The following is a 23,775-nucleotide window of genomic DNA, read 5'->3' as shown; positions in this document are numbered from 1 at the left end:
GTGCCGACTGGCGACTACGCGGAGGAGAGCCTTCTCAGTTGCTGCTCCGACATTATGGAACAACCTCCCCGTGGAGATCCGTACCCTCACCACAGTCCAGGCCTTCCGCACAGCCCTTAAGAACTGGCTATCCCGTCAAGCCTGGGGATAGGATTACTCTCACCCCGCCCGAATGTTGAGTGAATGTTGTGTTTTTATGATCAATTTTCTTTTAATCACGATTCTTTTCTTTTTAATGTCTTGTCTTGCACTCCCTTCCCTTCATTGTTGTAAGCCGCCCTGAGTCCCCTCAGGGAAAAGGGCGGCATATAAATTTCCAATAAAATCCTAAAAAAAAAAAATCCTAAATCCTATTATAGGGCAATGAAGTTAGGACTTTTGGCCTTTAACACTTAACTCAGTGTTTCTCAACTTTGGCGACTTTAAGTCCTGTGGACTTCAACTCCCAGAATCCCCCAGCCAGCACAGCTGGCTGGGGGATTCTGGGAATTGAAGTCCACAGGACTTAAAGTCGCCAAGGTTGAGAAACACTGATAACTCAAGTGATTCCTAGATCACAATAGTATAGCAAGGAATCCAACAAAGCTATAGTTGTTATTAATATTAACATTGTATTTTGTTATTATATAGGATTCAACTTATTCACTGTGGCTGCTCACGAATTTGGTCATGCATTGGGCCTGGCCCATTCTACGGATCCGTCTTCTTTGATGTATCCAACCTACAAATATCAGCACCCCTTTGGTTTCCGACTCCCAAAAGATGATGTGAAAGGGATTCAGGCATTATATGGTAACACCTATTGCTTTTTCTCTTTAAGTTTCCCTCTTAACATTTTAAATTCATTAGATTTAATTTATTTACTTCCTTACAACAGTCCCTTTTTTTAGTAATTCATGCAAAACATTAGCATTTTTTATTCATGCAGTGCTGTCTCCATTTTATAATGTAGGGTGTATTAATATTACGTGAGATAAATTCTCTAATCTGGCTGGGGTTAATTAACACCTACTAATCATTACCTAAGGGACGCGGTGGCTCAGTGGCCAAAACCAAGGTGGCGCAGTGGTTAAATGCAGCACTGCAGGCTACTGCTAGATCAGCAGGTCAGCGGTTCAAATCTCACCGGCTCAGGGTTGACTCAGCCTTCCATCCTTCCGAGGTGGGTAAAATGAGGACCCAGATTGTTGGGGGCAATATGCTGACTCTCTGTAAACCGCTTAGAGAGGCCTGAAAGGCCTATGAAGCGGTATATAAGTCTACTGCTATTGCTATAGAAAACGCTGAGCTTGTGGATCAGAAAGGTTGGCAGTTCGGAGGTTCGAACCCCCCGGGCCGTGTAATGGAGTGAGCTCCTGTTACTTGTCCTAGCTTCTGCCAACCTAGCAGTTCGAAAGAATGTAAAAATGGAAGTAGAAAAATAGGAACCACCTTTGATGGGAAGGTAACAGCGTTCTGTGCGTCTTTGGCATTTAGTCATGCTAACCACATGATCACAGAGACGTCTTCGGATGGCTCTGGTTCTTCGGCTTTGAACCAGAGATGAGCACCGCCCCCTAGAGTCAGGAATGACTAGCACAACCTTTATCTTTGCCTTTAATTGTTACCTGATGTTGTCATACTAAACTTTAGATGAGAATATTTTTAATTCAGGGTTGAACTTGGGCTGTTGTTTACTGTTAGCTTGTTTGTCTGGGTGCTGTAAATAACAGCCTAAGGAACTACCATGACCATTCCCACCAACACTAACAGGGCAAGCCAATAATATATAAAAGAGAGCAAACCCTATTCCCCACAAGCATTGATGATGTTACTTTACTTGGTAATGAAACATCTGAAAGAAAACAACCAAGTTCTAAGAGCATTAATGACTCCATACTAAATTATGGCTGTTCAGAAACCACAATTGGATGAGTTCAACCAACTTCCTTGCTCAAATTCAGCCACATATGTGCATTTATTAACCATCCTATGCTAAACAGTCTTTCGACGACTTCTCCATCTCACCTTTTCTATTATTATTATATGTGGTTAATCTTTGGTGAGATTCACAGCCTTTGGGGCTGTTTGGCAGCTCAACAGCTCGAGTCCCAACCAAGGACCTAGGAACTGTTAAGGTAGCGTCGGACGACATAAGCTGTTCCAAGTAGGGTGGTTTTTTGTAGAGTCAGTATATTCAAGTCAGGTAAATTTAGAATTTTCAAATAGCGAGGTAGCCCTTTGGGTATTGCTCCAAGGGCTCCAGTTACAATCGGGACAACACGTGATTTCTTTTTCCACAATATTATTGTTGTTGTTGTTGTTGTTGTTGTTGTTGTTATTATTATTATTATTTTAAAAATCCCATTATCCACTCACTTAGCATGTACATGTCCCAATTGTTTATACTGTCTATTTACTTTTTGGCACATTGCTTTCCATTTGGCAGCCTGAGACCCACAACATGTGAGGTGACTTGGGAAAATGGACAGAACATTTATGTTTCATTTTAATTTCCCCAAGAGTTTGGAGAAAGATCTCTATTATGGTCTAAACCTTCATACATGTTTTAAAATGGTGAGAAACTCTGTTTTTAAGATTTTCACAAATTGTATCCAAGGGGTCTCCAAATGTTACAAAGGTCCCCAAACACATTTAGAAGGTATGGTTAAGAGATAATGATGGTGGCCATAATGGAATGATTGAAAGTCTACCTGTTTTTTATGTGTACCACAGATGGACCTTTGATCATGTCATCATGGCCGCCATCTTGACTTTCTTTTCAATAACTCCATGGACACCCAACCACAGTTATGGGCATGTAGATTACCTACAACTACTGCAGAGCTCATGTTGAATCTTAAAGTGGAGTATGCATTTCTAGAAATATCCCAACATTTTCAGTGAAACTGTCTCCCATATACCCTGTTTCCCCTAAAATATGCCCTCCCCAAAAATAAGCCCTCTCCCCAAAATAAGCCCTCTCTGAAAATATTGTAACACAGCAGCAGTCATGAGGTGACCACACTCACCACCTCCTGCAAAAATAATAAGACCTCTCTAAAAATAAGGCCAAGCGCTTATTTTAAAACTTATTTTCCTGAAAATAAGACAGGGTCTTATTTTCAGGAAAATGTGGTAATTAGAATAATAGGTACTGGTGGCTTTTGGAGAGCAATTCAAGAAGTTAAATAAAATCTAAAATTCCAAAATCCAGGAGTTTTTTCAATGATAACATTCCCAAGAACTAATCTTGTGCAAAAATGCTGGAATTTTGTTTCAGATTTATGCTATTAAATAGGAAATTTGCTAAATCCATTTGGCAATATCTTGACAATTCAAGAGATTAACATATACCGTAGCTTCGATATATTAATATATAATCTAAAATAAATTCAATCATCCATCTATCCATCTATCCATCTAACCATCTATCCATCTATCCATCTATCCACCTATCCACCTATCCACCTATCCATCTATCCATCTATCCATCTATCCATCTATCCATCTATCCATCCATCTATTTATCTATCTATTTATCTATCTACTTACCTACCTACCCACCCACCCATCTGCCCATCCATCTATCCATCATCTGTCTGTCTGTCTATCTATCTAACTATCCATCCATCTACCCATCCATCCATCCATCCATCCATCCACCCACCCACCCACCCACCCACCCACCCATCCATCTAAGTTTGGAGGATCACAAATAAGAATGTGTAAGCAATACACATATTTGAGATTTGAGATTTTATTAATATTTGTAGGCCGCCCTTTTCCCTGAGGGGACTCAGGGCGGCTCACATAAAATCAGGGAGGGGGAATACAGACATTGACATAGAGACATATAATAAAATAGTAAGCAACATACATTCATCATTCGGGAGGGGCAGCTATCCTTATCCCCAGGCCTGACGGGCTAGCCAGTTCTTAAGGGCTGTGCGGAAGGCCTGGACGGTGGAGAGGGTACGAATCTCCACGGGGAGCTCGTTCCAAAGGGTCGGGGCTACTACTGAGAAGGCCCTCCTCCTTGTAGTTGCCAGCCGGCATTGGCTGGCCGATGGAATACGGAGGAGGCCTAATCTATGTGATCTTATATCAGCTACATGTTAGTCTTCCAATGAATTTTCACTCCTAATTCAAAGAGAATTTGTATCATCTTCTAGGGCCAAGGGAATTTGGATCCCGAAAACCACAGGTTTCACGTCAGCCTTTTTCCAAACCACCAACCCCATACAATCCAGATCATTGTGACTCCAAATTTTCATTTGATGCTGTAACGATGCTGGGGAAAGAGTTACTTTTTTTCAAAGACAGGTAAGTGTCTTTCTTTATCCAAGATCCCAGTGACTGTAGAATATTATCAGTTTTATTTCTAGAAGAGGAATACGGTCCTGATTTTTTTTTTTAGGAAGGCCAGTTTCTAGCTATATGAACCAAATATAGCCATTTAGGTTCAAATTCCCTTTTGGGGAATAAAGGCAACATCCCCTTTGATAAGATTGTTTCACACAAAACTCTTAGTTCTGAAGGGAAAAAACCCATCTAAAACTCCCTTCTTTCTGCTTCCTGCTCTAGAATGACTCAATGATTTTGCCATTAGGCGTAACTTCTATGGTGTCCACTAGATAAAAAGGAAAGTTATATACAATGACTCACATAAATATTTTTTTCTGTGCTGCCTATTCTCACACTTCTAGGCAGCTTAAGTAAACATCAATAAAACACAAAATCAAACACTTAAAAAAAGTCAATGCTATTAATAAAATCTGTAACTAAAAACTGTTTGTTACAGAATTAATCCGCCCTAAAGAGTACTGTTTTCACCATTTTGCAAAAGGCTATCAGCATATCTATCTTGGGCAGGTAAATTGATCTAGAGTGAGGGGTCTATTGCTGAGAACATCATTCTCTGGGTCTCAGCTCCCCCAATCTCTATCAGACTGGATCCTGGAGCATCCTCTCCTTACTAGATGGTGTAGGGCGGGTAGATTCTACCTGAAAAAGACAATTCATAGAGGTCTATACGTAAGCAACAGTCTCTTGTCTCAGAAATCCATTATCAGTCAAGGCTGGGTCCTGCAGGACAAGTGTCATTCAACTGACCAACCAGTGCTGGTCAGCAAATGGGTCAACACATTCTAGGCTAGAGGTGTCAAACTGGATTTCTTTGAGGGATGGATCAGCACTGAAGTTCTGCGCTGTGAGCCAGGGGTATTGGAGACAGCCTAGATGGTCTCCTGCAGCACTTTGCCAACCAAATCGGGGTGCAAGGGCTGCACATAGCCCCCTCATGCTCTGTTTTGGTTACCAAAAGAACCCCGGGCCAGTCATTGGCTATTTCCAGGCCAACCCCACAGGCCAGATTTAGACACCCTGCAGGCTGGATCCGGGCCTTGGGTTTGACACCCCTGTTCTAGGCCTTCTGCAGCTTTGTGACATGTTCATGCGCAACCCTGCACAGAGCAAATTGCAGTAGTCTAAATAAGAGGGTACAAGAGTATGAATTTTTTTTTTGGTGTCTCTGGTCCAGCAAAATGTTCAGTTTCTAGATTATACCATGATCATTTTGTTTGTGTGAAAGATGTGGGTGGGTGAGTACGGTGTAACACAGTGGTAGGTTCCTACGGTTTACTATCGGTTCACTGAGAGAGAGCGTTTTGCACACACACAAAATTTTTGCCTGCGTGCTGCTCACTTTGCTTGCGTGCACACACATACCACACATTGCTGCACATGCAAAATTTACAGAAAACTGTTCTGCGCATGCACAGAAACATGAAGGCGACAGGAGAAGAGACTGGGGAACCGGTTTGGGGGCATGGCAGGTCTGGGCCGCTGCCAGTTCCAGCGACCCAGACCGCCAAACCACTACTTTTTCGGCTGACCCAGTCTGAACTGGTAGGAACCCACCACTGGTGGAACACTAGAAGGCGAAAACAATCCCAATCCCCATTTTTCTCTGAATTTCATTGAAGGTTTTGGGGGCAGGGTCAAGGAAAATTACTTTTACCTGAATCTTTCTGTTATTTTTCACTTCTCTAATTTTAGCAATAGCAAGAGCAAGAGCAGTTAGACTTATATACCGCTTCATAGGGCTTTCAGCCCTCTCTAAGCGGTTTACAGAGTCAGCATATTGCCCCCTACAACAATCCGGGTCCTCATTTTACCCACCTCGGAAGGATCGAAGGCTGAGTCAGCCCTGAGCCGGTGAGATTTGAACAGCCGAACTGCATAACTGCAGTCAGCTGAAGTAGCCTGCAGTGCTGCATTTAACCACTGCGCCACCTCGGCTCTTTTCTACCCTTCTTTTTAAACTAAGACAATAGGTGTAAAATGCTGCCTTAATGCAACCAAATTAGAATCAGAACTTTTTTTTGTGTTTTAGTTGTTGTTGTTGGTTTTGCTTGATGTTATTATATTTTGGGATCTGCTCTGCAACCAAAATATTGGTCAGACTTAACTTTTTATTTTTATTTATTTTATTTTATTCAGTTGGTCAAACATGTACAAGATAACAGGTATAAGTATAAACATGGACATGAGCACAGGAAATGATTACAAATAAACAGGGACAGTAGGACGAGGATGGTAGGCACCCTGATGCACTTATGCACGCCCTCTTTACGGACGTCTTAGGAATGGGGTGAGGTCCATGGTAGACAATTTAAGGTTGAAGTTGTGGAGGGGTTAGTGGAAGTAACAACCGAGTCAGGTAGAGCATTCCAGGCATTGACCACTCTGTTGCTGAAGTCATATTTTCTGCAATCGAGTTTGGAGAGGTTTACCTGGAGTTTGTATCGATTGTTTGTCCGTGTATTATTGCAGTTGAAATTGAAATAGTCGTTGACAGGTAGAACATTGTAGCAGATTATTTTGAGTACAATGCTTAGGTCAGACCTTAAGTGGCATAGTTCAAGGTTATCCAAGCCCAAAGTTTCAAGCCTGGTGGCACTGGTAGAAAATGTCTACCAGTGAATAGAAATCCTAACTTCCCAGTGTTAAATCTTCCGTCAAAATAAACAGTAGGCAACAGATTGCTTACCATTTCCACCCAAGCACTTCCTTTCCAAACTTCTTATTTTTTCCTCAATTTTTAATAGATATGAGGGGTGGATGTTGACCTCATGCAGTTTCCTCGGTGGTTTGCCATTGCCTGCTTCTTCCTGGGGCTGACACAGAATGACTGGCCCAAATTCACTCAGCTAGCCTTGTGCGTAAAGCAGAAGTAGAATTCTGGTTTCAATGCCACACATTGTACAAAGGATGGGGCCGAACTTGAAATGCGTGGTTGCATTTATCACATTGGCCTTTTGGCTTCTCGCTGCATGTTGCTTAGCTAGGTGTTCAATGTGCATTTGTAATTCATCAAACTCAACATAGCATCTACCGTATTTTTCAGAGTATAATACGCACCTTTCCCTCCCAAAAAAAGAGCATGGAAATGTTGGCGTCTCTTATACACTGAATATAGTCATTTTTGGCCTCCCGAAGCCCCATCCCATTTTTTGTCAAAAACGGGTGAAAAAATGGGCAATTTTTCGCAAAAATAGAGGTGTTTTTGCCTTTCCCCCCGCCCCCAGCAGCACGCTGCAAGTTTTAGCAGGGCTGAAGGAAGGCAAAAATGCCTCTGTTTTTGCCTTCCCTCAGCCCTGATGAAGCCTGAAGAGTGCTCCTGGGGGCCAGGGAGGACAAAAACTTTTTTTTTCTTACTTACCTCTTCGAAATCTTGGTGCGTCTTATACACCAGTGCATCTTATAGTCCGGAAAATATGGTATTTTATGAATAAGCAAGCTTCCCATAGAGTTATTTTTCAAGCTTATCACCATGTCCTCTCAAAGGTCCAGAGGTATGTGTTAGGAATATAATCTAACGGTTGGGTTGGCAATATATAAATCACGTAACAATGCTATACCTGTTTCTTTAAATCATGCTGTAAAATGTGATTGGTTGCTGTTTTCCTCAATCGGCCATAAGAGGCAGCCAGAATGATTGTTAGCTCTCTGTTTGTTGGATGCTGGGCTGATCTGATCTGAGTGCCATGAGCTATTGTAAGTTTTGCAACTGCTAGCAAACTTACCAGGCTGTTTGTATGATAACTGGACTATGTTATTTGGATTATCTCTTAACTGAAAGACATTGATGACTGACTGTCTTATCCGTGTATGACTTGGACTGTTTGATGGACTCTGATACCTCTATTTCCATGAAAGTAAAAGCCTATTTAAACTGCAGTGTCTCTGTATGCTGGTTTGTGTTCTCCAACACAACTCTCACAACACTTCTCTGAAAGTACTCGCTCTCCCAATGGCAAGCTTACCTAACAGTATGTTTGTTGTGCGGTAAAACATTCTCTTTTCTTCTCCTTATATTTCTGCCCCTCAACAGGTACTTCTGGAGAAGGCAGGCTCAACTCACAAGCCATGTGCAACCACTCAGCATTACCAGCTCTTTCCCTCAGCTCATGTCCAATGTGGATGCAGCCTACGAAATAGCTGAGAGAAGCATTGCTTTTTTTTTCAAGGGTCGGTCAGTTTTGAAAACATTCGGAGTTGTTTTCTTGGGAAACTCGAGCTGTGAATGCCTATTCATCATTTGTGTAATGGTAACCTTTAACCAAGGTTCTAGTTTACCTTAAAATCAGTCTTGGGCGAAAGACTGCTATTAACTGTGTTTCTGCCCCATATAATTACCGGGCCTGTACCAGCAGTACAGTGGATGCAGAGATGAAATAAAATTTCTACTAGCAGTTGCTCTTTTTCAATCACAAGCAGGAGGCATTGCATTTCCTTGATGGATTATGTTCAATTTAGTCAATCATCTAATGCTACATAATTTTGAAGGAGGTTTTAGTTATTTGTTCCGTCAAGCATGTATAATAGGTATAAATACCATATTTTTCAGAATATAAGATGCACCATTCCCCCCCCTAAAAGAACATGGAAATGTTGGTGCGTCTTATACACCGAATACAGCCATTTTTTGCCTCCCAAAGCCCCACCCCTGCATCCCATTTTTGTGAAAAATGGTGGCACTTTTGCGTTCCCCCTGCCCTCAGAAGCATTCTGCAGGTTTCAGCAGGGCTGGGAGGGAGACAAAAATGCCTCTGTTTTTGCAAAAAAAAAAATAGGCCAAAATGGGCCATTTTTCACAAAAACTGAGGCATTTTTTGCCTTCTCCCAGCTCCCAGAAGGACTCTGCAGGCTTCAGCAGGGCTGGAAGAAGGCAAAAATTCCCCCATTTTTGTGAAAAACAGCCCATTTTCTGCCCGATTTTTACAAAAACAGGGACATTTTTGCCTTCCCCCAGCCCTGCTGGAGCCTACAGAGTGCTCCTGGGGGCCAGGTAGGACAAACGCTATTTTTCTTACTTACCTCTTTCAAATCTTAGTGCGTCTTATATACCAGTGTGTCTTATGGTCCAAAAAATATGGTATATACAAGATTATGAATACATAAAATGATTACAAATAAATGGGGTTGTTAGAACAGGGACGGTAGGCACGTTGGTGTGTGTCAATAACAACGAAGACTGCTGTTTTGCAGCAATCAACACCCAGATTAACCCCAAGAGTAACACTAGGTCAGGGGTGTCATACTTAAAGACCCATAGGCCGGTTCCGGCCCAATGGGTGTTTAGATCTGGCCCTAGAAACAACAAAGGACCAGCCCACGGTACGTCTGCCAGTAAAAATGGAGTTGGGGAGGGCTGCACATAGCCGTCCCAAGCTCCATTTTCAGCTGTGATGGCCTCCTGCAGCCCTCTGCCAGTGAAAATAGAGCCCAGGAGAGCCACATGTGGCCCTCCCGGACTGTGTCTTTTGCTGGCAGAAGGCTGCAGGAGGTCATCGCAACCAAAAATGGAGCCCAGGAGGGCTATATGCAGCCTGCAGGACATCAAGCTACACCAATCCTGACCACACCATCCCAGCCATGCTACCCACTTATTTCCATGCCCTTTTACTATTATGTTTGGCCACACAGTCAGCCAGACGCTTAGGCTGGATTTGATATTTTTGTCCGCTTTGCGAGTCTTTCCCAAGGAGCTGGGCTAGGCAGAGGTTGTGGTTTGATGGTATTAAAGGTATCGTTGCAAAATGTAAGCTGCTTTTTGCAATTAACATTACAGTACTATTATTAATAATTATTGTTATTCTAGTCTGCATCATTATTTGAAGTTGCTTAGCGTGAGGTTTGTAAAAATCGAGACCGTAGCTTAGAAGAGGAGATGGCCACCAACATCTACACCAAATGGCACTAACACCTGGCAATAGGTCCGTGAAAGTTTCGGTTTTGTTCTTACTGAGTCAAAAACTGTGAAAACCAAACAATGGCAGGTGATCACACAGGTTTGAATTGATTCCAGAGCAGTAAAGAAGTGCCCTAGGACAGTGATATCAAACCTATGGGACGCGTGCCAGAAGTAGCACACAGAGCTTTTATGACCCCCCCTCGTCCCACACCAACGCACGCCGAGCCAAAGATACTTTAAGGAATTTATTAAAAGACAGACAGGTCCGTGGCAGCAAACCAGCACAGATAAGCCTTGGCAGCAATCCAGCCTGCCAAGCTAGCCACAAAAGTTCTCCAACTTTTAGTCAATGTGTTGAGTCCTGCAATGGGGCGTGTGCACAAACATTCCTCTTATAATCTTGAGAGGAGCCTAATTACCACCAGCTGAGTGCAATTATCTCCTGTAACTGCGCAACTGTTCCTTACGCCTATCAGCTCTTCGGTGCCGGGCATCCAGGAACAACTCACTGCTGACATCCGGATCATTCTCCCTTGTCTCCTCCCCACTGGTCCAAGGCTCAGGCACCTCCTGGTGGCCAACCAGCCTCTCTGCGCCCTGCTCGGAGTCGGAACCCTGTCCAGGGTCCTCCACATCCTCCAGAGCCGACTCATAGGGCCCCTTGCTGTCAGAGTCTGGTGGCAGCTCCAACGACTCCTGCTGGGCCACAACACAGAGCCATCTCTCCGGGCATACCAGCTGTCACCCGTTGGCCTTCCAGGTTCTGGCACATGCCAGCTGGTCTTCGTGCATGCAGAAGTGCCGGAAACCAGAAGAGTAGCTTCCTGGGGTGCATACGTGTTCTGGGAAGTTTAGGTTCCCGTTTCTGGTGCGTGCATGTGCGCCAGCCAATTGGTCTTTACATGTGCACCATAAACCGGAAGACCAGGTGACCGGCATGCATCTCTTCCATTTTCTAGTGTTTCCCCCACATGCACGCCAGGCTGCTCCTTTCGAGCAGCTCTTCCGATTTCTGGCGCACATGCACACGGACGTTTGCTCGTGCTCCCTTTTCAGCACTCAGTGCCAAAAAGGTTCGCCAACACTGCCCTAGGAGATTCTATTAAACATTAGAAATTCAAATTACTAGTGCAAGATTATGTATGGTCATTTTATTTAACTATTTATTTATTTATTGCCAGGTCCTCATTATTGGACAACTCACGGTTTCCACATGCAGGGCCCTCCTCGGTCTATTGCAGATTTTGGATTTTCTAGAAATGTGCAACACATAGATGCAGCTGTCTACCTGAGAGATGAAAAGAAGACCCTCTTCTTTGTAGAAGACGAATTTTACAGGTTTGTTGTCTCCTAATAAAAATAGGTTTTAAATGATCATGAAATTTCATTGCTTGGTGTTGAATGAGGGACTGAGGGGAAAAATATTTTCTTGTTCATAGTACTTGAATGTTTCCTCAGCCAGTAAAAGGGATACCCCGCATCTATTTAGCCAACATATAGAGAGGGGTGATTGTATAACTTTTACATTTCTCGTTGTGATAGGATAGTTTCTTTCCTGGTGTGCCTTGAGATTTCTTCTTTCTTTATCAGTTTGCAAGTGGGAAAGATACATAAATGTCAAATACAGATTTTCTTACAGGAATCAGATTGAAATTGGATTTTTCCTGGATCGATTACTTATGAACTGGGCAATCCACTTTTTCCTGTTCTTATGTCTTGCCAGGAAATATGTCAAGACAGCATAGGAACATGATTTTAATGGATGAGAGTTTCATTCAGTAGCTTTTAAAAGCTTGGCCCTAATAAGCAAAAGTTGATCTATATATTCAGTTCCTTTTGCGCACATACGTATCTTCCACGTTAATTAAAGATGTCCAAAAAAATGGATAAGCGGTGCCACAAATAGACAAGTACAGGACACCACATATCTAAAGAAAATTAGTGAAAATAGAATTAAGATCTATGCAACTCAGAACAGACAATGGTAGATATTTCCTTCATTTATACATACATATTTGCTATAATTCTCTGCTTGGAGGTATGGCAATGACAATTGATGTAGATGCTATTGTCAAAAGTTGTGCAGTTATGCAGCATTGGTACTCATAGTGTATATATTTAGAAAAAAAGGCAAAGACATAGTTAGAAAAAAGGCTTACTTAAACTGCGATATTGCAAGAATTATTGCTAAATTAATTTCCAAGTTCACCTCAACTCTTATGTAACACTTTTTTTTTCAAAACACTACATCTATACATAGAACTTCTTCTTTACAATGTTCCTTTTTTTTCAAGCTATGATGAAACAAAGCGGAAGATGGACAAAGACTTCCCAAAGGCCATTGAGGATGAATTTTCAGGAATTAATGGTCGAATAGATGCTGCGGTAGAAGTTAATGGTAAGTATTCTCTCCATCATGTGATTTGTTTCAAGCAGATTTTTAAAACATTCTTGTTCAAATCTCTTGCCATTTAATTTTTCTGGATGTTTTTCAAGACATCTCTGGTTTTTTTTTTAAATTTTCGAATCATACTTTCTTTAGTTATCACATTTACTTTAAAGTATGTATTTTCCTCATCCTCTTTTTATTCATGATATGATGCTGTAGAATATGGCAGGGAGAGGACTTAAACATGGATTTCCTACTCCCAAGGCAATATTCTGGCTCTCATCTAGTGGATAGGATTCCAAGTGCTCAAACTGCTCAGGCTAGTTGGGCTTGATTGATCATTCATTCATCCATCCATCCATCCATCCATCCATCCATCCATCCATCCATTCATTCATTCATTCATTCATTCATTCATTCATTCATTCATTCATTCATTCATTGAATGTATGGTGTCCTGACTTACAAAGACCAACAATTAAGCAAATAGTAATAGAATAGAATTCTTCATTGGCCAAGTGTGATTGGGCACACAAGGAATTTGTCTTTGGTGCATAGGTCTCCGTGTACATAAAAAGACAAGATACATTTGTCAAGAATCATAAGGTACAACGCAATGATAGTCATAGGGTACAAATAAGCAATTGGGAAACAATCAGTATCAATATAAATCATAAGGATACAAGCAACAAAGTTATAGTCCTGCAGTCATAAGTGGGAGGAGATGGTTGTTAGGAATGATGAGAAGACTAATAGTAATAGTAATGCAGCCTTAGTGAATAGTTTGGCAGTGATGAGGGAATTATTTGTTTAGCAGAGTGATGGCATTCAGGAAAAACCTGTTCTTGTGTCTAGTTGTCTTGGTGTGCAGTGCTTTATAGCATCATTTTGAGGGTAGGAGTTGAAACAATTTATATCCAGGATGTGAAGGGTCTGTAAATATTTTCACAGCCCTCTTTTTGACTCATGCAGTATCCTCAGTGGAAGGCAGGTTGGCAGTAATTGGTTTTTCTGCAGTTCTAATTATCCATTGAAGTCTGTGTCTGTCTTGTTGGGTTGCAGAGCCAAACAAGACAGTTATAGAGGTGCAGATGACACTCAATAATTCCTCTGTAGAACTGTATCAGCAGCTCCTTGGGCAGTTTCAGCTTCCTGAGCTGGCACAGAAAGAACATTCTTTGTTGTGCTTTTTTGATCATGTTTTTGATGTTAGGTGTCCATTTTAGGTCTTGGAATATGATAGAACCTAGAAACTTGAAGGTCTCTACTTTTGATACTGTGTTGTCTAGTATTGTAAGAGGTGGTAGTATGGGAGGGTTTCTCCTAAAGTCCACCACCATTTCTATGGTTCTGAGTGTGTTAATGAGATTATTTCTGTCGCACCACAAGGCTAGTTGTTCAACTGCATGAGGTTTCATTGTTGTCTTGAATGAGACCAATTACTGTTGCATCATGTGCAAATTTCAGTAGTTTAATAAATGGATCGTTTGAGATGCAATCATTGGTATATAGAAAGAAGAGAAGTGGAGAGAGCACACAGCCCTGGGGGGTTCCTGTGCTAATTGTACAGGTATCTGATGTGATTTTGCCTAGCTTCACTTGCTGCTTCCTGTCTGTTAGGAAGCTTGTGATCCACTTACAAGTGTGTTCAGGTATCACTAGCTGATTTAGTTTAGTTAGAAGAATGTCCGGTATGATGGTATTGAATGCTGAACTAAAGTCTACAAAGAGGACCCTTATGTAGGTCTTTGGAGATTCAAGATGTTGTAGGATGAAGTGCAAGCTATTATATGTGGAAAGGGGGGGGGGAGAGAGAGAGAGAATGAGGAATATATAACTAACCAACATAATGAAAATATTCAGAACAAGACCGAAACAAAACAAAGTAATTCAAGTGAGCTTTAAAATCACTCTATTCCCCAAGGGAGAACAATTACTTCTTCAGTAGTTTTCCAAATGACGTACTCTGGAACTCACTGTCCCAATTCAACTGACCCTCCCTCAAAGAAGGCTGCTAGAGCAGCAAAAAAATGCCTTCAATGTAATTAAATTCTTTTAGTTTGTGACTGTATGTTCCTTTATAAATTAAAAAGGACTAAATAGAGTTCGCAGATCGAAATATCATGGGACAGTATTGTGTAATCTATGATAGACTTGCTATATTCAGAGCCTAATAACAATAAGCATTTCTTTGAATCCTTCTCTTCCTTTTTTCCCCCCTTTTCCTTTTTTTTTTTTTTAGGTTTCATTTACTTCTTTTCAGGCCCCAAAGCTTATAAATATGACAGAGAAAAGGAAGATGTGGTTAACGTTGTGAAATCCAGCTCTTGGGTGGGCTGCTGATCTAAACTGACCCTAAAGAGGATGACAAATGAGCCAGCCAATGCAGAAACCAAGGCATGAGCAATCAGAAGGAAAGAATTGCAGTCCCTCTGGTTTTATATTCAGAAAAATGACTACAGAGCACTGTGTTATAGTTCAAATCCAATGAAGAAAAGAAAGCAAAAGAAAAACAAGCAATTCAAGAAATAGACACAATAGAATATCAGTTACTTTGATAATCCCCAATTCACAGATGTTATCAACCTACCCAAATCATATGAATAAGTCATTAGAAATTCTTACCTAAGAAGTTCAGATAAAATGCAGAAGTGACAACATCTGAATTTTCTTATTAGATGCCATTCCCTTGCTTCTATGCTACTTCTAAATAGCCCTAAGTGATTATGTTGTGTTTTATTCCATAATTCCTCATCAACAACCTGTATTATTAACACAATTCTTCAGAGGATGTGATATGGCCAGTGTCTGGAAGATGATTCATGATTTGTGGCAGAAGTAAGGGACATTAGTAGCAACAGTCCTCAAGCGTCTGGCAGTGGCCAAACAAATTGTCCACCACTTTCCAAAGCCTCTTAAGTCTTCCCCAATTCATTTTTTTCTTTCTCTTTTCTTTCTTTTTTGCTTTGAGTCAATTTTTGACTGTTGGCAATTGCCTGGACAAGTCCCTGCAGTTTTCTTGGCAAGATTTCAAAGTGGTTTGCCATTGCCTTTTTCCTAGGGCTGGTACAATGACAGCTCAGTGGTGGCTTGCAAATATTTTTACTACCAGTTAGGGCTTTGCACATGCTCACACGCACATGCAATGCTTCTGTGCATGCACAGAAGCATCAGGGTGGGTGGGTGGGTCCTCCCACCACCGTTACTACCGGTTCGGCCAAACTGGGCTGAACCAGGAGCAACCCATCACTGACCCAGCTGGCTTCATGCCTAGGGTAGGACTAGAGCTCATTGTCTCTTGAGTTCTAGTCTGATACCTTAACCACTAACCAAACTGGCTCTTCCCCAATTCATTATCTGCAAGAAACTTGTAAATCACCTGTAGAGGCTGAAAGTATTCCTCAAGATAATTTATCATAGCAGTAGCAATAGCACTTAGATTTATATATCACTTTTCAGTACTTTACAGCCATCTCTAAGTGGTTTTACAGTCAGCCTATTGCCCGCAACAATCTGGGTCCTCATTTTACCCACCTCGAAAGGCTGGAAGGCTGAGTCAACAATGAGCCTGATGAGATTTGATCTGCCAAACTGCAGGCAGTCGGCAGTTAGCAGAAATAGCCTGCAGTACTGCACTCTAACCACTACACCACCGTGGCTCATCATGGTGCCAATTTGCTAATTAACTAATTAATTTATAATCAGAGGGGCTTTGGTTTAATAGTTTCAAAGTTATGCTCATCTCTTAAGTAGAATGTAAGCTTCTTGATTCTAACAGGAAATTATGTTTCTTCTGAGCACAGATAGAACAAATACCATTTCTTGTCTGAAGCCAATGTATTTGCTTGCCTTTGTGTATGATGAAATGTAAAACCTTCCAGTGGTGCTCCTTTTCCTTCCACGAGTAAAAGAATATTCAAGGAAGATTATTAGTTGCAGGAAAGGATTTGTGTGATTAATCTCAAAGCTGAATTCTGACATTGTTGCTTCTTTTGATAGTTGTGCATTTTGGGCCCCACCAGTTAATCTACTTATCCAAAACTGGTAAGGTAAAGGTTCCCCTCACACATATGTGCTAGTCATTCCTGACTCTAGGGTGCGGTGCTCATCTCCATTTCAAAGCCGAAGAGCCAGCGCTGTCCAAAGACATCTCCGTGGTCATGTGGCAGGCATGACTAAATGCCGAAGTCGCACGGAACGCTGTTACCTTCCCACCAAAGGTGGTCCCTATTTTTCTACTTGCATTTTTACATGCTTTTGAACTGCTAGGTTGGCAGAAGCTAGGACAAGTAACAGGAGCTCAGTCCATTACACGGTGCTAGGGATTCGAACCGCTGAACTGCCGAACTTTCTGATCAACAAGCTCAGCGTCTTAGCCACTGAGCCACCACATCCCAATCTGGTTCAAGTATCCAAACTAGTCATGAATGTTTACAGAGTTGTCCACAGGGAGAATGTCAAAAATGTCAAGATCGCAGGCACAACTGTGAAATCAAAGTGTCACTTTTTATACCTGGTTTAAAGTATTTAAGAATTTAATCATTACTATTTCATCCTTATTATTGGTCTCAAATTACAGAAGAGAGGATAACAAAATTGGAAGAGACTTTGGTCTTCTAGTCTTCTAATCCACTTCCCTGCTTGAGCGGGAGACCCGCTATGCCATTTCAGACAAATGGATTTAAATTTTCTATTTCGTATTTTATAGTGTTCTATATGAAGAAGAAAAAAATCTATTTGAGGATAATTTTAGAATTATTTATTGTAGGTAGATAATAAATACTAGACAAAAATAACCAAACAAAATTACATGAATAAACTATCTGCACAATAAAAGCAATGGTCTTTCCATGAGATTTTCTTTATTTGCATCAAGCATAAGTTAAATATATAATAACTTTATGTTACTATATGGATATCAAAGGCCAAATCTCATGTTTGCTTTTTAATTTGTTTTTGTTTGGCTTGAAGGAGGTAAGTATGGGTTGGTTGTTTTATGAATATTAGCCTCTGGAAAATAATCCACTGAAAAATAATGACAGAGGGGGAAAAAACATATGCCTTATGAACAAATCTGTCAATCAAAGAAGAATTGTGAGTTTGGGACTGTTCTTATGTAGGGCCAATGCCAAAAAACTCTTTTGGAAAGAGAACAGTTTTGAACTACTGTACAATCCCATGAAAGCTATGGTTTTTTTTTAAAAAAAATTTATTAACAAACATGTAAAATACACACACACAAAACTTAGACGTACACCACATTTACACAATACAATACGAACAGGAGCTTCCTGTTCTTTCTAATAGAAAGCTATGTTTTTACTGTATATAAAATATTGTTTTATAGATCATCATTTACTGGATTATCACCATATATTTTGGATATTTTTTTTCATTTTTCTTGTAAGGAAATTAGAACATTGGAATGGTTGCTCCCTCCTTTTTTTCCCCACAAAGAATTGATAGATAATTAAGCGGTGTGATTTCCCCCAGTTAAAACAGTAATCTTTCTGTGTGAAAGTGGACCAGAACGCATTCCCACACTTTTTTCTCTCTATGTTAACATAGCTACTATCTGCCATATAGAGTAGAACCATATGGGTACAATGTAATTTAAACTTCCCCCTTCCTCTTCCCCTTTTCCTTTCTGATCATAAATCACACTGCTTTACAGCCATTCCAATATGACACAATCCAGGCTGGTTGCTTTAAAATTCCCAGCAACTGCACTAAGAATTACAGATATAATATTATATCATTAGTTAGCTGCACCCATGGGTTTTGCTTCATTCGTTGTTCAAGCGTTTACGAGATGACAGCTGCTGTTGCTATAGGGCAGCAAATAACAATCAAACATAAACAAATGATGGCTAAGGAATTGGCAGTTAAACTGCAAAGATGGCAGAGCATAAGTTCTCGGGTGTCTGCTCCACTTGTTGCAACACTGCCTGTGCTTTGGTGGTCAGGTTTTTCACGTCTCCCCATGTCACTGGACAGCTGGTCCAACGAGATCGTATTGGCCGCTGCGCCATCTGTAGAGTCACCTTGGCCATTTCTGGAACCGGATTTGGGGACTGATGCCACGACATCCTTAGATGGACGAACGCAATGTGCTGAAATCCACAAGTGTCCTGTAGGAGCAAGTACAGCAGCATATCCTCATCCCCAAGTAATCAGAGGGACCGGCCCTAACCATGTTTTGTCTGGTAAAGCCCAATAATATACTAGAGGGGTCAAATTTTGAATGGAGACATTCAATTGATTTAAGGTAAATAATAAGTTTTAACCTGTTGTGTTACCCACGACAAATTCGACAAATTCAACAAATTGGGTACCCGAGGGCCCTCCTTTTTTTATTTGTTTGTGAAGACAGTCCTTAAAGGACCGATTAGCTCATTCCACAGTGGTTTGACCTGTGGAATTATAGAGTAGCCCATGAGTAAGAACAATATTCCAGGTTGTACAGAATTGCAAAAAGGCCAATGAAGAATAGGCCAGGCCGTTATCAGTTTTTAAAGAAGAGGGTTTGCCCAAGGCAGTAATGGCTGAAAAAAGATGAGAAATAACATAATTAGCTGTTTCTCCTCGTTGAGGTGTTGCCCAGAGCATGCCTGAATAGGTATCAATAGATAAATGAATATACTTCCAGGGAGCCAAAGAGGGAACATGGGTGACATCCATTTGCCATAGTTGATTAGAGGCAACACCATAGGGATGTATGCCCGTGTCGCTCAAGGGGGATGCCCCAGAACATTGGGGACAGGATAAAACAATCTGCTTAGCCTGGTTGAGTGGAATATGGCAAGCTTGTGCCAGCCCTCTGGCATTTTGATGGAAAAAAAAGAGTGACTGAAGAACGGATCTGAAAATAAAGTAGGTAAAACATGCACAGCAGCGTCAGCCTGATTGTTACCTTCAGACAGAGGTCCAGGAAGAGAAGAGTGACTGCATATGTGAGAAACAAAGTATAAATGCTTTCCGTCTTGTAGTAGTTGCTGCAAAGTTAAAAACAAAGCCATGAGATTGGCGTCAACCCTGGGTGTGATATAAGCACCTGGAAGATTAAAAATAAGTTGACACACATAATGAGAGTCAGAAATTAAATTAAAAGGCTGTTGAGAAAAGGTATAGAAAGCTAAAATAGCAGCAAACAATTTTGAGTGTTGCGGGGATGACTGTATTACTTTCCAGGTATCATCATGAGAATCCTTGTAAGCAATTGCTCCTCTCACTCACCCTCCACCTGAAAAATCAGTAGAAGCTTGCAAAAGCAGAGAAAACAAAAGCAATGGATGAACAAGAAAAGAAGAAGTCATTAAATACGCAAGACGAGGATCTTTGGGCAAATGATATGCAATACAGCCCATATAGTCAGTTAAAGCAAAATGAAGAGATAAGTTATTCTGAAAATAAAATTGAAAATCAGATTTCGGAATAGGAAGAATAGTATTAATTAAATCGGTCCCATTTCTGTGACAATGCATCCCAAAATCATTAATTCAGCCATAGGCAGTTTACTAGTAGAAAACATCAAAAGAGTTAACTCACAGTCTCTATAAGGGATACGATCCACAAACTGAATGCCCAAAACATCATTAATTTTCTCAACTGCTGCAAGCACTGCAAAAGGAACTGTAATAAAATCTCCAGGTTGTTTTCCTTTGGTCAATAAATCAAATAAGGGGCTAAGTAAATATGTTGGCAAAGAAAAATACCAATGAACCCAATTAAAGGTCCCAGCAACTGCTGTAAAACAATCAGCAAAATTCCTTTGTGTAAGTTTAAGCAAGGAAAAATCAGAGCAGGAAAAGATTGCAACATCTCATGCAGTTTTTTTCTGGTGCAATCTGCAATCCATAGACACCTAAATCATTTTGTATCTCTGAAACCAATTAGGTGGTATTTTGGGGACTCCAATTAAAATATCATCCATATAATAATATACCAAAGCCAATGAATGCCGCTTGCGAAAATAATTTAAGGCAGAAGCAACATAAAGCTGACACAACATAGGACTATTTAACATTTCCTGTGGCAAAACATTCCAGTGATAACATTTATTAGGTTCTGAATGATTTACTACAGGTGCAGTAAATGCAAACTTTTCCTGGTCAGGGGGCAGAGGCGAATAGAGAAATGTCAATTACTTCATGATCTTGTGGAATCAAATTAGGCGAACAAACAGCCAACATATCAGCAGTTTCTTCTATACCTCCCTCTTTTGCTAATTATTCCTTTAAAATTTGCTTCATGGGGGTGTACAATAACCGTGGAGAAGCAGAAGAATTAACTTTTCCATGAGGAGCTGAAGGTCCAATTGAAGATGATTTGGGGGGAATAATTTTTACTTGATCATAAACAGGTGGAGGTTTTTTAGTCAATTGTTGTCCTGCCAAAACATCAGAGCCAAATTTTTCCACTGCATGATGGTATTAAAAAAATAGATGTAATATCTGTACTGGAGTCGTGGCTTCAAGATGTAAAGTATATCTTATCCTTGTCCAATCTCATAAACAGAGCATCCCATCTCCCCAACCAACTTCCTTATGTCTGTCTCAGGTGCTGTAACGCCTGACTTCTGTAACAGGAATCAAAGTTCCTGTACATGTTGTTGCTGTGGGTGAGACAGATTGCAATCCATACTTACCTTTGAGGGGTCCTAAAGGATGAAGGTGTACCTTGGGGTCTATTCCAGACAAAGGTAAATATGTTGGCTGTTACTTCTCTGGAGGGTGTCCCGCTTCAGGTGCCAGATGATGGATTCAGAGACCAGACATCACAGGGTTCATCCAAAATGTCCCTCTGCTTCCCCGCAGAGTTTATTCTTTTTATACAGCTTTTACAAGCAAAGCAAAGAGCATATAGCAAGAGCATTGTAATTGGCATATTCTCCTTGTCAATCTTTTAAGAACATGCCAGCCAGGGTAAGAGCCTCACATATCTAGATGATTCCCAATACTGCCTGGTGCTGTTAATTAGGTGAGATCATATACATCTGAGGTAACCAGTTACTGAGGTCATGGCAGTGTGCTGCGCATGCCTCTATGTAACCTTTCCTCTATCCCTAGAGGTGTCAAACTCGATTTCATTGAAGGCTGCATCAGGATTGTGTTTGACCTTGGTGGGCTGGGGTGTGTGTGGCCATGGTGGGCATGGCCAGCTCAACATCACTTGTGTCTGATGCATCTGTGGTGGCCCAAGTGCTCTGCCAGTGAAAACAGGGTCCAAAGCTCTGTTTTTTGCCACGGCTTCCTGCAACCTTCTGCCAATGAAAATGGAGCACAGGAGGGCCCTTCCAAGCTATATTTTAGGGCAGAGGGTTGCAGGAGGACATAACAGCCAAAAACAGAGCTTGGGACCCTGTTTTTTCTGGCAGAAGCACTGCGGGCTGGTCCTTCACTGTACCCAGGGTGGCCCCAAGGATCAGACCTAAGTACCCTGTGGGCCAGATCCAGCCCCCATGCCTTGAGTTTGACACCCCTGTTCTAACACATCTGGGTTTGGAAGACTGAAACTTTCAAACAGGTAATTATGAAACTCATCCACAACCACCTCACAATTTTCTTCTGAGGCAATTAAAAAGTTTGCAGTGGTAGCAACTTGATCCCTGCAATAAAAGCATTGCTCAAGGCAGCTGACTTAGTGCTGGAGAAAGAAAAGTTTTGCATTTTCCCCTACCAAAACTGATTGAATTTGATGGGGGAAAAAGTTTCCTTTGCTTTCAAAATTCTATCAAAGAAGAAAAGATTTTGAAAGTGCTTCCCAGGGGCAAAATGTAGCGATGTTAACGCATTTATGAAGTGGCTGAGACTTATCTGGAATGACCTATTTTTATTTACAAAGTCTGTGTTTTTATTTACAGTCTTCTCCATAACTTCTCTGGCTTCCTATACTTCTGTTAAATCCCAGTTCCTAAGAGAAGTCCTCCCAATGGGCTTTTTCAGAAGCAATTTGGCTGTAACTGCTTGAGTGAGTCCTGCCCTTGAGAAATTATGAGAGAATATCACCTGGTCACCAATGTCTCTCCATGTTTTTGTTGGGAATTTGTTACAATCTTTTTTGAAATTGGTTCTTTTCATAAGAGAAGTTTATTTTTAGTTCCTCTACATTGGTTTTCCGTAAGGGTTCTTCATTACTTCTTCTTCATCAGAGATTTGTTCTTAGTTATGCAAAACAAAGGTGAGGAAATATTCTTCAAAACACGTATTTGTTTTTAAGCAGAAATCAACTGTTTGTCCTAAAATGCTCTGTCATGGCATTCTTCCTCCAAACAAAAAAACAAACCCAAAAACTGAAGACTTTTTAAGAATAAACCCTACTGAACCATTGCAAAAGGAGTAAAGCTGTTTATATATATGTTGAATGATACCTTATTTTTCTGGCCAAAACGTTTACAGAATTATGGAGCAATAGTTTCTTTTAAATGTTTATGGTATGCTACCTTAGAAAAAATTGAGTCATGTAAGATTACAGTTTTCCCCTTCATGCCATCCCTCTGCTGAAAACCTAACTCTCACAGTATTGTCTTATATCTAAGGATATTTACCCATGTAGTATAGTTGTATTACTCTTATCCTTCTCATCTTTTCTATTCTGGAACTCATTGTCCCAATACAACTGACACTCCATCAAAGAAGGCAAAAAAATAACTTTAATGTAATGAAATTCTTTTAGTTTGCAGATGTATATTCCTTTATAAATTAAAAAGGACTAAATGGAGTTTGTAGATAGAAATATCATGTGCCAGTATTGTATAATCTATGATTGACTGGCTATATTCAGAGCCTAATAACAATAAGCATTTATTTGAATCCTTCTCTTCCTTTTTTTTTCTTTTCCTTTTTTTAGTTTTCATTTACTTTTCAGGCCCCAAAGCCTATAAATATGACAGAGAGAAGGAATGAGAAAAGGAAGATGTGATTAATGTTGTGAAATCCAGCCTTTGGGTGGGCTGCTGATCTAAAGTGACCATCTTCTCATCTTTTTTAATTACCTTCTCTTCTTTGTATCATTATTATGATTATATTACTTTATTGTTTGTATGTACACTAAGACTTATGGTTGGAAACATGTTGAAGAGGCCTTCATCTTGCAGTGGCTAGAAGGAAGAGAAGAAGAAGAAGAAGAAGAAGAAGAAGAAGAAGAA

The 23,775-nt window shown here is 40.7% G+C and overlaps 1 protein-coding gene across 1 annotated transcript in view; it reads left to right on the top strand.

The window, feature by feature from the left end:
- MMP20 (matrix metallopeptidase 20) overlaps window positions 1–14,972 on the top strand; it is a 30,541-nt gene extending 15,569 nt beyond the window's left edge. The window contains exons 5-10 of the mRNA XM_087721145.1: window positions 631–792; window positions 4,155–4,305; window positions 8,378–8,514; window positions 11,422–11,578; window positions 12,535–12,638; window positions 14,872–14,972. Coding sequence (XP_087577271.1) covers window positions 631–792; window positions 4,155–4,305; window positions 8,378–8,514; window positions 11,422–11,578; window positions 12,535–12,638; window positions 14,872–14,972 — 812 coding nt within the window. The remainder of the gene's footprint in view (window positions 1–630; window positions 793–4,154; window positions 4,306–8,377; window positions 8,515–11,421; window positions 11,579–12,534; window positions 12,639–14,871) is intronic.
- Window positions 14,973–23,775: the final 8,803 nt, after the last annotated feature.

Source organism: Thamnophis sirtalis, unplaced genomic scaffold, assembly GCF_051295495.1.
Source record: "Thamnophis sirtalis isolate CommonGarterSnake01/CBP01778 unplaced genomic scaffold, rThaSir2_p1.2 scaffold_8, whole genome shotgun sequence".
In the NCBI taxonomy this organism is placed as follows: Eukaryota; Metazoa; Chordata; class Lepidosauria; order Squamata; family Natricidae; genus Thamnophis; species Thamnophis sirtalis.
This window is presented reverse-complemented; position numbering and strand designations above follow the sequence as displayed.